The sequence below is a fragment of the Thunnus thynnus genome, chromosome 11, assembly GCF_963924715.1.
Source record: "Thunnus thynnus chromosome 11, fThuThy2.1, whole genome shotgun sequence".
In the NCBI taxonomy this organism is placed as follows: domain Eukaryota; kingdom Metazoa; phylum Chordata; class Actinopteri; order Scombriformes; family Scombridae; genus Thunnus; species Thunnus thynnus.
Window position 1 is genome coordinate 14,669,909 of NC_089527.1, and position 19,614 is coordinate 14,689,522.

Sequence of the window (19,614 nt, forward strand, 5' to 3'; positions counted from 1 at the left end):
TTTCCTTTACGAGACTGTTGTATTGTAGTTATCTTCCGAAATTAAATATTACTAAATAATGAATTGAACAATTGTAGACCTTGTTTTATGCAAAAAAAAGCCCCTCATAATCCTAAATTTGCATTTAACATCCAGTTTGATAACAGCTTTTTAATCCCAGCTGAGCTCAAGAAGTCTTTACATCATCTCACACTGGAGCATCACACACACTACCTTCTAATGATGAAAACAAAGTGTTTTGATGTTATTCTAAACCTTAAGAGGGATCAACGGGGTGTTAAGAGGCATGTGAATGCGCTGTTGACCGCCTGATACTAATTAAGAATCTCTGACAACAACAGGATTTTAAGTAGGAACACACAGAGGACGCCTTCAATAAGACTGGCACTGCAGAGCCATGGTTTAGTTTATTGTAGACTACACATTACTTTATTACAAGAGGGTGTTATCTGTAGCCCAGTCTCTCAGTAACCCAACGAAAAACATGGGCCCGACTCCACTAAGCAATACTGGAAATTTTTCTCACTCACCCCATTCAGAAACAGTTTTCAAAGGTAAAAAAAATACTGAAAATAATCCACAGTGAGGTCAGTGGATTATCCTTTAATCAGTACCTGTTACTGTAAGTAAAAGTAATTAATTATTCATTACTCTCCTAAAGTTGTAATGACGTTCCCTAACTTGTCACTTACTTCTGTGTTACTTTCTAAAAGTCATACCAACCCTTAACTGTCATCGGTGTCTTGTTCTGTTCACTTGTCTGCAACATTTTACTCCTCTACGCAGCCTGACACAAGTCCTTTCAGTTCTCTCTGTGTTACTGCTGCACCACTTGAAACCAATCGCAACCTGTTTAGCAGTGTTTGAAGCGAGACAAGGTTATTCTGCCATCAGTTTCACACCATGCAGCATGCAAGTGCTTTGACAGATTGCTTTGTCGTGTTTGTTGCCGTGGACATGTGACCGGTCTGGACACAGCTTGCGCTATGTGATGTTAATTCAAAATAATGAGAGTATTCAGCCTACTCTGTAAAACTGCACTTTATTTACCTTCTTCCCCCACCGTACCCATGCATGTTCTGACCTTGGAGAGTCATACAGCAAGGCAAAAGGGAGATATTGCCACATAGCATCATTTTTTTGTTTGACGCACTATGACACCATTTTTGTCAAACCAGTAATTGTAATAGAAATACTGAAATATCCCTCTAATTGGAAAGCTGGAGTCCTTCCACAAAGATGTAAAGCTTGACAAACCCCTAATTTTGGGTCTGACACAAAGTTGTCTCCTAAAACTCTCCAGTGTTCATATAATGCAGGGGAGGAAAGACTATTCTGACTCACATTTCTAAATGACGGCAAACATGCAACAACAGAGAAATATGACCAAATATCTAAAAGGGTTTATGAGTCAGGAAAATGAGTGTAAGCCTGCAGTTTGGAAAACAACACACTCATCATCTACTTTTCTCTAATTTAACTTGCGTATACTTGCTTTTAGGGCTTCATCCATCATTCTTTTGTTTATTTCCCAGGGTATCTTGCCTTTGTTTAAAGTGATGTTACTGTAGGCGATATGTTTTGTTGTTGTATTTTTGTTATTGTCGCATTTTGTGTAAATTAACTGTAAAGCCTTTCATCATTATGAAAGGGCACATACATGGAGGCAATCTTTACATATGTGTTCTCCCTGTTAAAAGGCTTCTCCTAGCCCTCTTCTCATTTGCGTGTCAGTGCGGTGTTTGATACTGTACCTATGATAACATGCGCCCCCAGTCTGGCCATGTGGCGGACTACCTCATAGCCGATTCCCCTGCCTCCTCCTGTCACTATGGCAACCTTGCCATCTTGTCTGGGCATCACTGGCAGAAGCAGAAGAGGACACAGAGATATCAAAGAGAATGTCATTTGATAAGGAATCTGCTTACATCCTCCAATAAAGGTCGCTATTTCGAGACATGAGAAGTCCTTATAGTCAACCTGTTGAATGTCTGCGAAACTCAGACGGACTTTATCTAGGTTTTTAATCCCTATGGTACTGTATAACAATATTCCAATTGAAGAATTTTGGATCTTACACTTTTACTGAGTTGTTTGTACAGTGTCTTTCAAAAAAAACTACAGGAATAATAACTGCAGACATCCCGCCATACACCAACAGTGTTGCATGAATTGTCGTAGTGAAATCTCTGTTGTATGTATCAGCATTCTGTTCACATCAGTCAGGAAAGTCAATGAATATGAATGAATGAATTGGTAATATTTTTTGAAGTGGTTCAGTCAAAACTGAAGTAAAAAGGAGAATGTAGGACAAATGTCATCAAACTTTGAGAAAGTCCACATCTAAAGCGGCGTCCAACCATGGCTGCGGAAACATTTTCTGAAATGTTTGAGACTGATCAAACTGTCTGACTGAGATTTACTTACTAGAAAAAAACACTTTGTTACTGTGCATTAGCAAGGTTATTCACTCATTCAAATTCATACTGTGTTTACTGTGTCTTTGTCTGTCCTGCACTGTGTGGGTGTTAGTATATTTTATTCTTTAATTTCTAACTGTACATATATATCCTATTAATACATACACATAGTTTTTTTACACTCAAATTGATATTTATACCTACATCGGTATTTATACTTCTATTTATATTCTGCTTTGTTGCACACACATAGTCTTTATCATGTCAGTATGCAAGCACATAGTCCACCCCCACTACAGAATCTTTAAATCACTGTCCTTCTCTTTCTTACACTGTTTAATGTTCATGTTTATTGCTTTTTTCTGTTGACATCTGGACCACATTGAATTCCTTGTACTTGCTACTTAGCAAATAAAGCATTATACTCTTTTTTCAAGCCATGACTGCACTGGTTTTATTTCCCCTTTTTTTGATGACTCATATTAAATATTATGTATGACAGTGCTTTGACAAAGACTGTTATCATCAGATGAGGAGTGAATATGATAAATATACCTTGGTGTATTGTGCAAGTTTGCGTCACAATTCAGTGATGCAGTTCATTCAGTTGCCTTTAAGTGTCATTTATATGCCATTGTTGTCCAAATTTCACCAGTTTTATCAAATACAGCACCAAACACAGAACCATTATGATCCTTTACACGTTTAATTCTTAGTATTTCCTGAATGCACAGCTGGAAGACAATGCTGGGTTGCTGCACTGCACTTTTCTTGTAGATTCAGTATGTACTGAATTTCATTAGTTGGTAGCTGATTGTACTGTCAATCAAGCGTTTTGATTGGCTTGTTAACAGCTGTCTAATGAATTACCACAGCAGTCCAAACTGCATTACAGAAAGTGGCAATTTAAACCTACATATCTTGGCAACACACATACACGCTTTTAAAAGAAGCACTTTAAGGACAACAGTAGACGTAAAGCTTTTCTGCTGAATTCGGCAAACATAACACACCAGGCAGCATTTTATTTCATTCATGTTTAGACCTTTGTCTTTATCTCTAACTAGCTAACGTTAGCTAATATAACAACCTAAGTTAGTTAGCTTAACGTTAACTGGCTGGGCCACCGAGATGAATAATGGCTCCTAAATGTCCTAATTAACGCTATGTATGTTCTTAATGTGGTTACAAACCACAACATACCGACGTTAATGACTCACGGGGACATAACACTGACTGTGACACCGAGCTAAACTTGTCAACATGGCTACATGAAGCCTAGCAACTTTCACTGGGAGTTGAACCGACCTGGTAACCTGAAAGTTTTGCTGAACAGCTGAACCAGCAGAACCTCCAGACCAAGCAGGTAAAGCTTGACAACAGGTAGAAGATACGACCGAATAAAAGACCACATCCTGATCTGCTCTGTGTCTGTCACGTTGAGGTAGAGACCGGTGCAGGCAGCGGAGGAGGGGCCGCTCCGGGCAGAAAGTGCAGTTCCGTCTATGGGACGCGTCCCAATATGATGTGATATAGACTACATGCTCGCTTCCTTCCTTGTCGTGCCTTTAAATGAACATTTGCCACAGATACTTATTTTTAAACAGTGGTGGAAGAAGTGTTCAGATCCTTTACTTAAGTAAAAGTACCAATACAGAAATGTTAAAATACTCCATTACAAGTCTTGCATGAGAATCCTACTTAAGTAAAAGTACATAAGTATTGGCAGCAAAATTGTAGAAGGTATTGCAGTAAAAGTAGTGGTTTTGTCCCTCTGACTGATATAGTATTATATATGACATTATTAGATTATTAATACTGAAGCATCAATGTGTAAGCAGCATGTTACTGTTGTAGCTGCTGGAGGTGGAGCTAGTTTGAACTACTTTATATACACTTAGCTAGTTTAGTCCAGCAGTACCCAACATAGGGGTCAGGCCCCTGCAAAGAGTCAGCAGATGAATCTGAGGGGTCGTGAGATGATTGAAGCTAGGTTTATGCTCGACGCAGTGTCCCCAGTACGAGAGTGCAGGCACCAAAAGTGACATCATCACGTCTTTCACGTCAAGCACAAAGGCTCCGCAAGTGGTCACGGCGTTTGGTCGTGCACCTCTGAATTTTTGTAACTAGGCGCACACTGCGCATGTGGTTCTGCCAACTCTGATGGAGTTGTTATGGCTGTCCCAGTTCATCAAACACTGAGAGATGGACAAGCAACCGTAATTACAGTACACAAATGCAATGTTTGGCAGTATGTCTGTGTTTACTACTGTTGTCAGGCAGTCTACTTTCCTTTACTTCCACTTTCTCTATTGTAGTTAATTTCATGTCTTTATAGTACATCTTTTACTTATTGTCAGAGAGTGACCACGCCACAAAGCAGGGAAATAACTTTGTAACAACTCTTTCCATGTCCTGATACTTAGAACAAAGTAGACAAAGACCGGAAATTGTAACAAAGAACACTTGTTGACTTATTGCTTATTGACGTTGTGGAGAATACTGCAACGAACAACACATTGTGCATAAACGCATCTGTGCCATGGATGTATAATAAGAGCTGGAAAGGGCGCTGCCACTCAGCCTTGCAGCCAGTATTTCCCAGTGGCCACTTGCGGTATTGCAGCGAAAAATCCGCCTGCGGCCCAAAAAGCATTTTCCAAATAGACCACCATTGTAAAAGAGATGCCTGTAAAACTGTTGACAGGACACCTCAAACTGTTAACAACGTCAATTAAGACTCTTTCTATTATGAACTTTTGATCCATGGAGGTCTTATGTTTGTAAAACTTTCCTTGAGCCGAGAAAAGTGATTTTAAAATCTGTGACGTCATCACAATGTAAAGTCTATGGGCCGAGCGGGAGCTCACAGGCGGGGCCAGTGGGGGAAACACTACTGCACATATTCAGTGGGCCACACAACGCGGAAGCAAACCCGGAAGCTAGAAACTTTTTTTGGCGTACGCGCTAGGCGAGCAATTCCTACAGGACTGAATGGGTGCCATTTTTAGTCCGGTATCCAGCTCTTATAACACATCCATGATCTGTGCATGCTCATAGCTCACACATCATCTGCAGAGGCTCACGCCACGGTGTTTCACAAGATGATGCTTAACGGGAGAAGACGAAAAAACAAAGTTCTGATACACAAATCTGTTTTCAGTTTTTGGACTTTTTCTCTGTTCTTTGATTTTTGGTGAAATATTGGGTCATTTGAACATTTATTGGAATTGAAGCATGTGAGCAGTTTAAAGGGAAAAATCACTATTTGATGGAGCTGTTAACAACTCATAGACATCTGAAATGCGACCCTGACTACACAATGCTTTTTGTAAGACGTCAAAAGCCGAAAAGGTTGGAAACCACTGGTTTCATCTTTAACAATGTGTTGTATTTTAAAAGCTTGTTATATTATCCATAATGTCAAATCTAGTAGAAAGTACAATATTTCCCTCTGAAATGTAGTGGAACGGAAGTATAAAGTGGCATAAAATGGAAATACTCAAGTGAGGTACAAGTAGGGCTACCTCAAAAATCTTCTTAAGTACAGTACTTGAGTAAATGTGCTTAGTTACTTTCCACCACTGTTTTTAAAACCTGTTCACACTGAATCCTAATTTAAATATGATCTTTCTTGAGATTACCGAGCTGACTAATTGTTCATGTGTCCCACTGTTACTGACTAGCTGACCTTGAAAAAACTGGATCTTCAGCAGCTATACATCATCACTGTAGTTGTAGCTGCAGAGGCAGAATCAGCATGTGATGGAGAGGACTCGTCCCTGCTGTTTGGCTGCTTGATGTGCCGTATGATCCCTCTCTGTAGATCCAGCATATTGCTCTCTTCAGCTCGCAGACTATCTCATTAACTGCTGCCAGAGTGGTCACACACGATAGAAGCAACAGAGGGATGACACACTAGTTTGATCTATAATTTCCCAGATAGACGCATGTTTCTGGAGCAGTGCAGCGTCTGTATGCAGTAATATTGCTCCTCTTACAGTACTCGGAGGAAGTGGGTGGATGTTAGGTTTTCTTCTCCTAGGATCACTTGAGTCCACCAATCTACTCTTATTACAGGCTACTCTAGTCATGCTGCTGTGATAATTAGCCGAATGAGACCTCAGCTGTGAAAATCATGACTTTTCTACCACCTGAACACTGATTCAATGATTTAATTGGCACTAAATTTTCCTTCGATAAATATGCAGAAAAAAAAAAGATCAGATTTCAAATACAAGGCCTAGCTGGTATCATAACAGTGCAGATCACAGCGATGATTTCCACTTCCAGAGATAAGCTGGTGACACTCCACGTCACACACCATGACTTCCAATCTGTGTACAGTAGATACTGTACACCTTATACCATTTCAGGGACTTAAAGAACCCCATGTGAAGGTGACATTTTTAATAATTTACCCTATTTTCTACAGCTGAGTTTGTTGAGAACAGTGACTCTCAGTTGTTTCAGTGCTGAAGTGATCGCAAGCACCAAGTTACTATCTATATATACATGGAAATGTTTAATTACATGATCTACCATGTCAAAAACCAAAAAAGGATCATATAAAGCCTAATTTTATTTATGAGAGTATCCCTGTAAATATATGCTTACTGGTACTGAAACTCATTTATTCACCTGTTTATGAGCAAGACACACCCTCAAGCTTAGCTGGAAGTGGTTACATTGTGTTAATGTGTGTAATTGATGACTGTGAAGCTGCCAGGGATTAAAAGAGCAAAGTTGTTATTCAATCTTGCCATGTTGGATGATTGTTTATTTCAGCCTCTTGGAAATAACTGTGAAAGGAAAGCAGGCAGCACTGAGTCACCTCCCCATAATGGTGATCACTAAATCATTCGATGTAGTAAGACCTTTGTGAGAGTGGGAGTTGACTGACTGATGTTTATTCTTAGTAATGAAGGAGGCAATTCACTTTGTATTGTACAGTAAGAATTATTTTAATAGTCTAGTAGGCTATCAATGGTGGAAAGTAATTAAGTAAATGTACGTAAGTCAAATTTTGAGGCACTTACACTTTCCATTTTATGTCAATTTATACGTGTACTTGACTACATTTCAGATGGAAATACATTACTTTTTACTCCACTAAAAACTTTGAGGATTTTACATTACAAAGCACACAGTGACACGATAAGCTTATAAAATACAAAGCATTTTTAAAGACTAAACCAGTGACTCCCAACCGTTTTTACTTGTGACCCTTTCACAAAAAACTGTTTAATTGGGGCTTCTTCCCTCTCGATGTCTAGGAGTTGTTAGCAGTTCCACCAGAGAGAGACTTCCCCTCGAAACTTTAAATAACTCTTTGAGGCCTAAAGAAGTAAAATCTGATTAAAAGTAAAAAAAACGAGTACAATTTCTGTACCGCACTGATCATCTCACATTCCCTCAGATTTATCTTGTGACTATAAAACTGGGAATCACAGTACTGTACTGTATAAACTAGTTAAAAGAAAAGTTCACATTTTTGCAAGTGTTAGTAAAATACTCACATTCCTAAATTAGTCTTTTGTAGCACGAATTCCTGCTTTGTATTACTGTTCCTGTGCCACACAATTCAACAAGGAAACACTGTGTGTGGCAGCACAAGGAGGAGGATTTCATGCTCAAAAGATACCCACTTGATTGGTCTAATTTAGACTGCAGAAGCCTTTAGACTGCATTTTTGCACAGAAAGAGAACTGTGGATTGTTAATCCAAGTTACTTATATTGAAATCGCTTTAAGGATCTTCTTTGAGTCTATGATGAAACAGTATTAACAATCTAATAATGTGATAAATAATAATAAACTGGTCACGGGGGGATTTTTAAGGCAGAATTAGTACTTTTTATAGTATTTTAAGTCTGACTGGAAATGAGGGAGAGGTTCTGACATGACCTAAGCTACAGGACCACCCCCAGAAAGATTACTGTTACTTTTGATTCATTAAGTACATTTTGCTGATAATATTTTTGTACTTTTACTTATTTAGGGTGTTGGTGGATTGAAGTGGAAGCCGCAATGGTTGAACAGACAAAGAAAGAGTGTCACAGGAGCAGCCACACACGTTTGATCAACAGGTGATTGGCACACACCACGGGACTGAACGCTTGGCACAAAAGGAGACAAAATCAGAACATCATTACCAGATAATATTTTAAGCAAAATGCAGAAGTTTTGTTATAGACTAAAACATAACAGACAGCCTGCTGCCATGACGGATTGTGTTTGGCTAGCAGGGCAGGAAGCAGTTGAATTATCACTGGCACTCAAAGTAGGGCAACCAAACTCTCCAAGTCCCTCGCTTCAACTAAATTACAGTCATTTCTGTTAAAGACAGGTCTGGGGCATTCACAGTCACTCCACTTTTACCTCTCGGCAGAGGAATCATTAGTATTGGTTTGTGTCTTGCTCACTATCCGATAGTTAAGGTCAGGCCAGAACTGTAGCACTGACAAGCAGTTGGCCCCAGTTATTAAAGTCTGCTTAGAAGGCAGTTAAGTGAGCAGCAACATAAAGAGACTGTGTCACCACCACTGCCCTGATGGAGGCTGAGCTGTGGAGGCTGAGTATGTGTATTTGTATGTGCACGTATTGCTGTTAATGCAAGCTGAGAGGATGCGTGTGTGTATGTGTTTGAGTGCAATTGTTAGTGTTTGCTCTGCCCCATCCTGAGAGGTTGAGGGTCAGCGAGGCGAGCTGGCCTGCTATTGTTTAAAGGAAATCGCATCTCACGCATGACTGTGAGATGATTATTTGGGATGATGGCACATCAGGGAGACAGTCCTCCATACACAAGCACAAAAACACACACACACACATGAAGACAGACGCATACACCCAGAGACATGCTGGGAACAGGACATGACAGGAGGGCGTGTGATGTAAACAACATGTGAACAGCATCAAAATAGCTCCAACCAACAGTCACCTAGTCTTATATGACAACCACTGGCTGGCTTGTCTTATTTTGTAAATCTGGGCTGACAACGACTGTGCGTGTGTGCGTGTGAGTATGTGTGTGTGTATGTGTGTGTGTGTGCTGCCAGTTAAAATGTAATCTTTACTTCATATTTCACATAGACTTATTCCTGGTGAGAAAAGAAAGTGGATGATATTGGATATTTTTAGCAGAAAATGGCACTTACAGTTTTGAAATAGGACAGTTTTGACACGCCGCTCGTTTTTTGTTACTGATCAACTGACAGCCGGAGGAGACAGCAGGTGAAGTGTCATAATGTGAAGAAGGGAAATTTTCCAGGTGTGTCATGGGCAATTTGGGCTCCACAGTGCAACAGCTTGTGAGAATTTTTTTTTTTTTTCCTCATGGTTTGAGCTGTTCCTTGGAGAGCTTTTCCTCAGATGCCTCCGACATCTAAGAGGCAGACAATCAAGGATGGACTTAAAGCACCGAGACTCAGCCAGAGCTGCAGGCTAATGCAGCGTCCAGCCCCTAATAAGACAGCACATGTGCATGTATATGTAGGAGAGAGAAATCCACAGGGAATGCCTTATTTTGCAATCTGATGCAGAGGTTTGTGTGTGCCTATCTTTGAGTGTATCTAGTTTGTGTAAATACCCCAATAGGAGTTGGGGTACATGTGTCCAGTGTGTCATTTTTTTGAAGGGTTGAATCAGTCACTCCAGTGTTGTTGGAAGTAAAAGAGTATACTTGTTGAAGTACTAAACCTTAGTAGACTTACATATTATATTATATTGAGGGTACTGAAAACTTTTTCCATTATGCAGTAGTTTATCCTTTATACTTCTTTATGTGACAGAATGTTTTGCAATGTTATATTAATGCTAATGCATTCTGGAGAGGGCCATTTTGGGAAATACGCTTGTTTGCTTTTGAGAAGTCAATGAGAATATCAACACCACTCTCATCTCTGTAAATATAAAGCTCTGGCCAGGAGGTGATTAGCTTAGCTTTGCATCAAAACTGGAAACAGGCAAAACAGCTACCCTTGCTGTGTCCAAAGTTACACAAATTTGTGTAAAGGTCATTAGCACGTTATATTGGATCCCGGGAAGACTAGCTGTGCTTTAAGGCACAGCTAATGGGGATCCTCACAAATAAACAAATATATTATTTTAATCTATAAACAAAACAAAATGTAAAAGCAATAATTTATGGTTTTAAAAAGATTTACATGCTGGAACTACCTCAAATTGTAAATTTTACACTTCAATTTGTGTACAGATTAACTGACAAGATATAACGTGTTAATTGGATTTTTAAAAACTTTGTTCAGGGCCAGGCTAGCTGTTGCCCTTGGCTTTCAGTCTTTATGCTAAGCTAAGCTATTCGTCCGCTGGCCCTACTTCATATTAAGTGTACAGGCATGAGGCAAGTAATTCCAAAAATGTCAAACTATTCCTTTAAGCTCATTCTTAGAGACTTCTATCACTTTTGCTAGAGTAAATAAGGAACACAGTCCTTTTACTTCAATAAAGTATGTTTAATCAAGATATTGTTAATTTTACTTAGTATTTATTTCAAGTACTTCCACCACTTGCAGTGCAGTCAAGTTTATCTGTATTGTCCAGTATCATGTATAGTGTCTCAAAGGGCTTTATCAGCCCACAACATCACTGGTTTCAACCCAGGCTATCTGGGAGGGCAGGGAAAAACACCTAAGAAACAAACATAAATACTTAGCTTGTAAGTAAAAAGAAAAAAAAAAATAGAAGAAACATCAGCAGAGGCAATTCATCCTCCGTGGATGCCTGGATGTGCACTGGGAGCTGTGGGTGGAAAAAGGCAGTGGACTGTACGTGGACAGATTTGGTAATTGTCGTGTCGCCTCAGTTGCAGCCATCACATGCTATCCATGGGGAGAGAAGCCAAAGGCCAGCTTGTAAACATGAAACCTGAGATTTTTGCATGTTTGCAGTGGGCAACTGCACACACACCATATAACAACATCCTAGAGTCAAATACGATCTGGGACTTTTGCCCTCTCTTTGACTTACAGGTGTTCCTGTATTTCCAATGGGACTAAAAAGAAGACCTTTGTTATTGGGAATGGGTAAAAGTTACCGTGGGTGCAGCGAAAACTGATTCCTATGATTGCTTGTTGATTAGTTAGAGCTAAACTTTTGTAAATCCAGGAGTACAAGGTTCAAATAAATGAACTTGAATGAATTATCTTTAGTCATTACAACAGCTGTACTTTAAAAATGTGGGTTCCTCTGAGAGTTTCATTAACTTACTATAATGTAAAATTTGTTTTCAAATAACTAAAACATTTTCATCTGCCAAACAACAATGTCCAAATTTCCACACAGCGTCACACACATTAACGTCCTTCCTCATGACCACTTGAACACACTATTCCTTGAATTGTGACGCCTCTAATATTCAAGCTAGAAAAACAGCTGCTCCAGAAATGTAAAAAATATCTCCGAAACCTTCCAACAAAATCAGGTTCTATCAGGTTCGATCCAGTTTAAAGGCAAAACAAGGCAATACATCTGGTAAATATCATCTAAATGCTAGATTATTCCATTATCCATCTGAATGTGCATTTTAGATACAAATCTTGTTGCAAAACCTGAGCTTGTAGTCTTGAGCTAGGAGGATGCAAACTGGTTTATGTGTATTGAAAAGTGCATTTCTGTGTGTGTAAGAGTCTATTACTGCATGTAGTAGCTCATTTTTTCTTAGGCCTGCAGCTATTTTCATGTGCCTGAAGATGTATACATGTGAATAGATGTTATTTTTATGTATGCAAGTTGCCTGTGTACCATTTATTCATCACATTGTCAGGGCAAACATCAGTGCATGTGCGTGCGTGCACCCTCATACTCATCAAATACATCCTAACACCGTTTTTCCTCGCTGTCTTCAGGGAGTGGATGCCTCTCCATTAGTAGATGTAAAATGAGGAGCAGTGGGAGGGATATTTGCTTGCACCAATTAAGCCTATCATTAACTCCATGCAGCACACACACACACACACACACAGAGTATTTGACACATTTAATTCAACATTCTGTGAATCAGTGTGTGTGCTTCTGTTTATGTCGGAAACCTGTTGTCACTGAGACGATACTGAGCGAAGACTTTCATCTCTTGCTATCTCTCTCATCTCTTTTTCTGTCTCTCACTCTAGGGCTATATGAACACAGATAGCCTTTCAGGTGATGTGTGTGTGTGTGTGTGTGTGTGTGCGTGTGTGTGTGTGGTGCTTCCTTGGCTCCAAGCCATTCACCTACCCTTCTGTTTAACCCGACAACACCTACGCCTCTTGTTTTGGGTGTGTCAAAGAAAATTAAATCTGATATCAGGCATCAGAATGTGATGTGATGTGATTATTTGTGTTACAGAGTCTTCTGTAATATAATGTTCATCCACCTCAAGTCACATTAGATGAGGGCTGGACAAGTGCAGGTTATTGGATGGCAAATTGTACTTTTGGCTGAATTTAAACCTTTTAAAGTGACAGTTTTCAAACCTAGCCCACCCCCACCCTCCCTACCCCCAGTTAAAAACACTTTGTACGCAAGTGTTTCCCAATGAATTTCATTCTGGTGAGGATGGGAAAGCCTCTGAACCAGCATTAAGAGCATCACAGGACAATAAAATTCTCTATTGAAAGCACGATTAATAAGGGCGGAAACATATTTGAATGGAAGATGATTAAAATGTCTCATTATAATTAATACAGCTAATGGTTTTCCCACAGGAAAACTGTGCAGATGATAAATATATAATCAAACACACTACATCACATCTGTTTTATGAGATGATACGGACAGGATCAGATCAGATTTAATAAAGCAACGACAACAAGCTAATGTATCAGTCTAGCTGTAGATTAAAGTGTCGGGTTTGCCCATGTTTACCAGTATTGATTGAACTGTCCACCTGGCCAGAGGGGTGGCGGATGTGATTCATGTCTAACGTGGTGTTTCCCTCCCAGTCAGTGCTGAAATGCTAATAATGTACGCTGTTTGGGCTGGAGGGAGTCCATTACGCTGACTGTATCACATCTGTGTCCATTGGGGAACACACACTAGGGAATGTAGACTTAGAAGAGGGAAAGGAAGGAAGAGTGAGAGAGGCTTGCATGCATTTTCTGGGAAAAGCGTGTGAGTGTATGTGTGTGTGTGTGTGTGTGTGAATGCGAATGTATGTGTTGAAGCTCGGACACAGCAGACACGTGTCACCTCAGCTCCAGTGCCGTCAAGCTAAACTGACATAAACAGCCCCAGGCGGCCCTATCAGAGATGGACTTTACATAACGGCTGAGTCACTCACAATCTATTTTTATGGCTTTGAGGTGTGTGTGTGTGTGTGTATGTGTGTTCAAGGACTTCTATCTTTCTGAGAACCAATTTAAGTTTTAGACCTTCTCAGATGTTGGGTCATCCTGACAATGCTTCACTACTTTAAGGGGCTGTTTGAGGGCTTGGACTTAGTTTTGGGGTTAAGGATGCAATAGGGATTAGGTTAAGGTAGTTGAGGCATGTAGTGCTTTTGGGAATTTTTTTTTTGCCTTTACGAGAGGTGATGTGCAACTAAAGTCCCGCACCTGGACATGAAGCAGGGACATTTTGATTACACAGTCAGCAACTTAAGCCCTTAGGCCACCAGGATGCCCCCAGGAAAGTAGTGCAGATGGTAGTGAAAGAATTGGGGTGAGTAAATTCAGAAAGATAACAAGTGTGCTTTCCAGAGAGAGAAAATCTGGGTGCTTAACATCAAAAATATAAATCAGTTATTGAGGTAGAAAAAGGTGGCACATCATCAAATCAGTTAATGTTTGTCTTTACTTTCCCTTCTGATACTGAATTTTTGAGGACATTTCTGATATTTGTATGTTAGAGTTTAAAAATCTGATAATGATATATCAGTCGATTTATTTGTTTATTTATTTAAATACATTGCAGAAACAAATATTTTTGATTGGGATCCCTTAAACTTGGTTATTAAAGAGCTGTGACTGAGATACTGAGTGGACATACCGTATATGTGCTCTCTCTCTTAAATACAATACAATGGAGACACTGTTTCTAAATCAAACATATCTTTGGCATCTCTGTACTGCATTTTCTTGTTAGTTATGACAATATGATCTATCTGTGATGAGCTAAAACCACAAGTTATGGGTCAGGCTGAAGTAAGTAGTAGGTAGAGTGAATAACACCACTAAGGCTGGACAATTTAAATTTGTTATGTTAATAATAGAAAATATTTAGAGATAATAACAATAACCATAGGATACACGCCTCACTTGTGTATGTCAAAATGTATTTCAAAAAGAAAGCCTCCATAAAGTTCATGGACATCAATCATTAACCTGCTCCAAAAATGTGTCACTTATTTTTGGCCCATGGCCAAACTCTCCAGAAAATAATGTTTTTGAGATATTTTGTAAATTAACAAACAGACAAATGAAGGAATGGGACTTAACAAAGCTTAAAATGTATAAATTTCGATTCAATTCACTTCAGTGACCACACGGCTTTGAGGTTAGGAGTAGGATGTATGAGAATAAATGAGGTCACTGGAGGGTCTTTGAGAAAGAGATACACCCACACAAACTGAACTCAAAAATGACAAGAATAAAAATGATATTTCAATTCAAAACTATTGCTCTGGGGTTTCCTGGTCTGCTAATGGTTATGGTGCAAACCACAGAACCACAATGTCCATGTGTCGATTCCCACCCAGGGGACTTTTGTTGCGTGTCACACCCACACCCCTCTCTTTCCATGTTTCCTGTCTCTCTCTCTCTGTACTGGTGATCAATTTAAGGCAAAACTGCCCAAAAAAACTTTTACTGTATTACTTTATATATTTGCATTTTGGATTCAATTTAGCATTTCACAAACCACCCCATTCTTCATTATTATGATTCATTCATACATGAACTGAACACCACTTATACAGCATGGAAACCATTCATTAACTCTAGAAGCCATATTCAAGTCACTGTATCAGTATCCACTCCTCCTGAAGTGTCCTTGAGCAAGACACTGACCCTGCTCCACTGATCCAGCTCAAGTGATACTGTACTGTGTTTGGCCTCGACCTTTGACCTCTAAACAAGAAAATAGCTTATAAATATTGAGATATTTTTGTTAGTGTAACATTAAAAAAAAAAACAGTTGCCATTTTAAATGCCTCTACTTAAACTGCACGGAATATGTGGACACCCAAACATTATTATCTCATTCCAAAACCAATACAAATATGACGCTAACAGCCTTCACTCTTTTTTGGGACCACCAGATTTTGAAACCTGGCTGCAGGGATTTGGTCCCATTCAGCCAAGAGAGCATTAGTGAGGCCGACCACTGATGCAAATTAGTATTTGCAGGCGTTCGGCACTTGAAGGACTAATATTAAAAATGGAAATATCCAAAAGAATCGGATCACATTGAATCCCAAACTATAGCATTATTAGGTATTTTTCTTTTTTTTTTCCATCAGTTGCTGATGCAGCTTCTGCTTTGTGACCTTAAATGCCACATCTCAGCAACCCAAAAAGGAAATCCTGACCTTTAAAGTTGCATTCATGGTTTGTTGATGGAAAACATGTCCATTAATTCCTATATTTATGAAGGCAGTGTTAATATTTGACTCTTGGCATGGCGCTCTACCTCCTCAACCATAAGTTATTTGTGAGTATAAACAGCGGATGGCAACACACACGCACACACACACACTTTGTCATATATAGTATAGGCATGCTCTGAGGGTAGAATAGATTAAAAATCCCCTCTCTGCTGCCTCACGCTTCAATAATTTACTTTTATTCCTTCATATTTTATGACTTCAATCTTGATTGAACTTGGATCTATCAAGGTGTATTAATGTTCAAGCGTTCTGAAAGGCCATCGTGCCTACATCCCACCTCACATCCCAACTTGTATGAGTCATCACGCATCTGAGTTATGACTGTTAAGATAACTTGAAAACCAGCAAATACACTTCATACAGCAGTAAAAATTAGAGAAATTAAGGAAAAATCCAATCAGTGTCGTATTTGACATGGTCCGCAATGTGTGTGTGTTTACGATCATTGTTTAATTAACTGACACACACACCTTATTACATTTAACATGTATTTAATGAAGGAAAATGTTTGCAATAGACTTTAGTGAATTTCAGTCATACTCACACACACACACACACACATACGCACCTGTCTTCAATGCTGGGTCCCGCTGAGCCTTCCCTGCTCCACTTTTTTTTTTTTTCATCTGTCATTCTGGAGCATGTCAGTGTTTAACCCCCTCCCACGCTGACACACACACACACACACACACACACACACACACACACACACACACACACACACACACACACACACACACATACATACTGCCTTTCGTCTTTAACAAACTGCACAAACATAACAATCACTCAAACACAGCTTTTTTCTTTCTTTCCACCTAAACCCACATTCTTGTGCAGTCAAACACCCTCACATAGCCACACACACACACACATGCACACACACGGACAATCCAGGGCACTGGTTTAAACAGACAGACACAGACAGTTGGAGCGGTTGTCGTACACCTCTACACTCTCTATCTCTCTCTTTCTGTTATTATACATGCTGGGACTGATGGAGTCTGAACTGTCATTTACAGTCTACATGTGTGTGTGAGTCTTTGTGTTGAGGGCTGAGACAGGCTGGTTGCATATATTGGCTGACAGGAATCATTTTGTAGTTCGATCAAACAGGGCATCTGCCATCCCTCCAGACTCCTTCTTTTTCTCTGCAGGAGAGTACACACAACAGTTTAGGAGGCTGCGGGGTTTCTTCCTCATGGCCGCATCCAGAATTTAGGCTGCTTATGGATTTTTAAATACTAGAGTGTGGCGCTCATAGCTCAAAATAAGAAGATTTAAACATTTTAAGCTTAAACTTGCACTTCCTTGAGATGATCCTCCAGGGTGTTTATGGGGAAAAATAGTGATGTGGCATTTCGTTAAGAGGTGCTAAACTGCAGTTAGTGGTTTTCTTTCAGCAATCACCAATCAGGTTTACTTTACAAGTGATTCAGTCATGTGTTTCCCCGGTAAAAAAAAAAAAAAAAAAAGCCATCTTTGTGTTACATCAAGACTTATGTCGAACATAAAAAGATATGTAACCTCTGTTCTGCAAATAAAGACATACTGTGTTTTCGTATGTGCAGCCTTCACTACATTACTGGTTAAATATCCTAAAAAACCTTAAAAAGCAATGTGTCCTTGGTGTGTCCTTCACATTCTCCACTTTGCAACGTGCACAATTTGTTAACTTTCCTGGTTTGGGGTTGCTGTGAGAGAGGGGGGACAAAACCAAACAAAACAAAATGCTTTGGGCCTATGGATGCGAAATGGCAATTATATCTCACATGTTTAACAGCTTTATGGGCCATGTGACAGCATGTAGGCATTGGGGGCCAACGTGTCTGCAATATTGAGAAGTCCTTCATTAAGCATGGACAATAGATGCTTTGTGTGCGCGTGTGTGTGCGCGTGTGTGTTTGCGTGAGAGAGAAACATCCTCATGAACTAAGATTGGACATAGCATGTTGAAACAAGCTCAAAAATGTCATGGGGAAATTATAAATGCGCTATGCGTAAAAGCATTAGCGGGGTATTCATGATAAGGAGTAAAAAAAAAAAAAAATACATGACACAAGACAGATTAGCAAGACGCACAGGAGCCAATGGAGATAATCCTGTTATCTCCGTCGGATGTAAAATGCCAATGTGGAAGCATCCTCAGAGACCAAGATGAACTGAACATGAACTAATGCTGCAGATATACGGCAGAAAGAGGAGGAGGAGGAGGAGGAGGAGGAGGAGGAAGAGGAGGGGGTGAGGATAAAACAATATTGGCAACCTGAGGTAAACATTGTTGTTCTTGACCATGGGACTCGCGTGCCGCTTACCGCAATGTCACCGGCGGTCATCGTGCTCCATTAATTGAGAGCCCACACACGCGCGCTCCGCACCGTCTTCCGTTTGACACCAGTTCGATATCCTCCTGATGACATTGTATCACCTTTGAGAATTCACTGTTACTAATAAAAGGGGGTCTCAATTATTGATAGGTGATCGGTGTTGCTTTTAAGTTTAATAGATAGGCTAAAGGTGGGCTCTTTTGGGGCTCTTGCTTGTTTTGGGGTTTGGGATACCGGGAGCCGGTGGAGACGCACGCCGGTCATCACCTTTTAACCAGAGCGCATTTAACATTACGCACGATAGGAATGCGCGCGTACACACACACCCGCAGAAACCAAGAAACACGCATACATACAACAAGAGATACAAGACAAAGGGAATTCAATCAGACTTACGGGATGACCCTGGGCTCTGCGGGGTTCTCTGTGCGCCCCATTGCGATATTCCAGTTATTCCCGTTTTAACGGAATCCTCAAATGCCGTGGTCGCAGTCCACGTCCCTGCAAATATACCAAAGGATCACATAGAGGATCAGAAGTATGGCGAAGATGAAGAGCGCAACTAGGATGGCCTTGGTCACCGGAGAGATGAGCGACTGCATGTCAGGAGCAGAGCCGGGCAGAGCGGCGTGGAGCTCCGCGTCCGTCCGTCCTCAGTCTGCTATCTCTCTCGCTCTCCTCCTCTCCTCTCCGCCGCTCCGGTGGCAACTGTTGAGGACTGAGCCCGGGGCTTTGACGTGCGCGAACTCACACATTTAGAGCCTGACGCACATGCACACGCACTCCGCGACGCGAATATATAGCCTGCCGGCGATCCAGGCGCGCAAAGCGTGGGGGGCTTCCCTTGCTAGAAGCTGCACGGGGGTGGGCTGTCTGTCCCCAGATCCACTCTCTCCCTGGCTGCCTGTCGCACATCGGTAGAGAGACCGGGGAGATAGGAGTGACAACAGCCGCGATTCGTTCAAAAAAAGGTTGCACTATATATATGTACAAAACCCAGATGAGAATCAGCAGGTGGTGGTTCAGATTAAATCCAGAAAGAGAGACGTTTCTAGACACAGAATGGAGAAGTCCTAAGTTGCGCGCCGAGCTGCTGCACTTGGGTCGGCAAACAGGTTGATTAGTATTCCTCACGGCGGAGTGTGTGTGTGTGTGTGTGTGTGTGTGTGTGTGTGTGTGTGTGTGTGTGTGTGTGTGTGTGTGTGTGTGTGTGTGCGTGTGTGTGTGTGTGTGATGGCTCGGCATCGAAGGCTATCATCTTATCA

The 19,614-nt window shown here is 40.5% G+C and overlaps 1 protein-coding gene across 2 annotated transcripts in view; it reads right to left on the reverse strand.

Annotated features, from left to right (window-relative positions):
* The window catches only part of LOC137192528 (dehydrogenase/reductase SDR family member on chromosome X-like), a 45,015-nt gene extending 41,089 nt beyond the window's left edge, over positions 1–3,926 (reverse strand). For both annotated transcript variants that reach the window (XR_010930585.1, XM_067603290.1), the window contains exons 1-2: positions 3,729–3,926; positions 1,755–1,862 (exon numbers count right to left, since the gene is read on the reverse strand). Coding sequence is in view for 1 of the 2 variants with exons in the window: in XM_067603290.1 (XP_067459391.1) it covers positions 1,755–1,862; positions 3,729–3,834 (214 nt within the window). In the remaining variant the exon portion in view is untranslated. The remainder of the gene's footprint in view (positions 1–1,754; positions 1,863–3,728) is intronic.
* Positions 3,927–19,614: the final 15,688 nt, after the last annotated feature.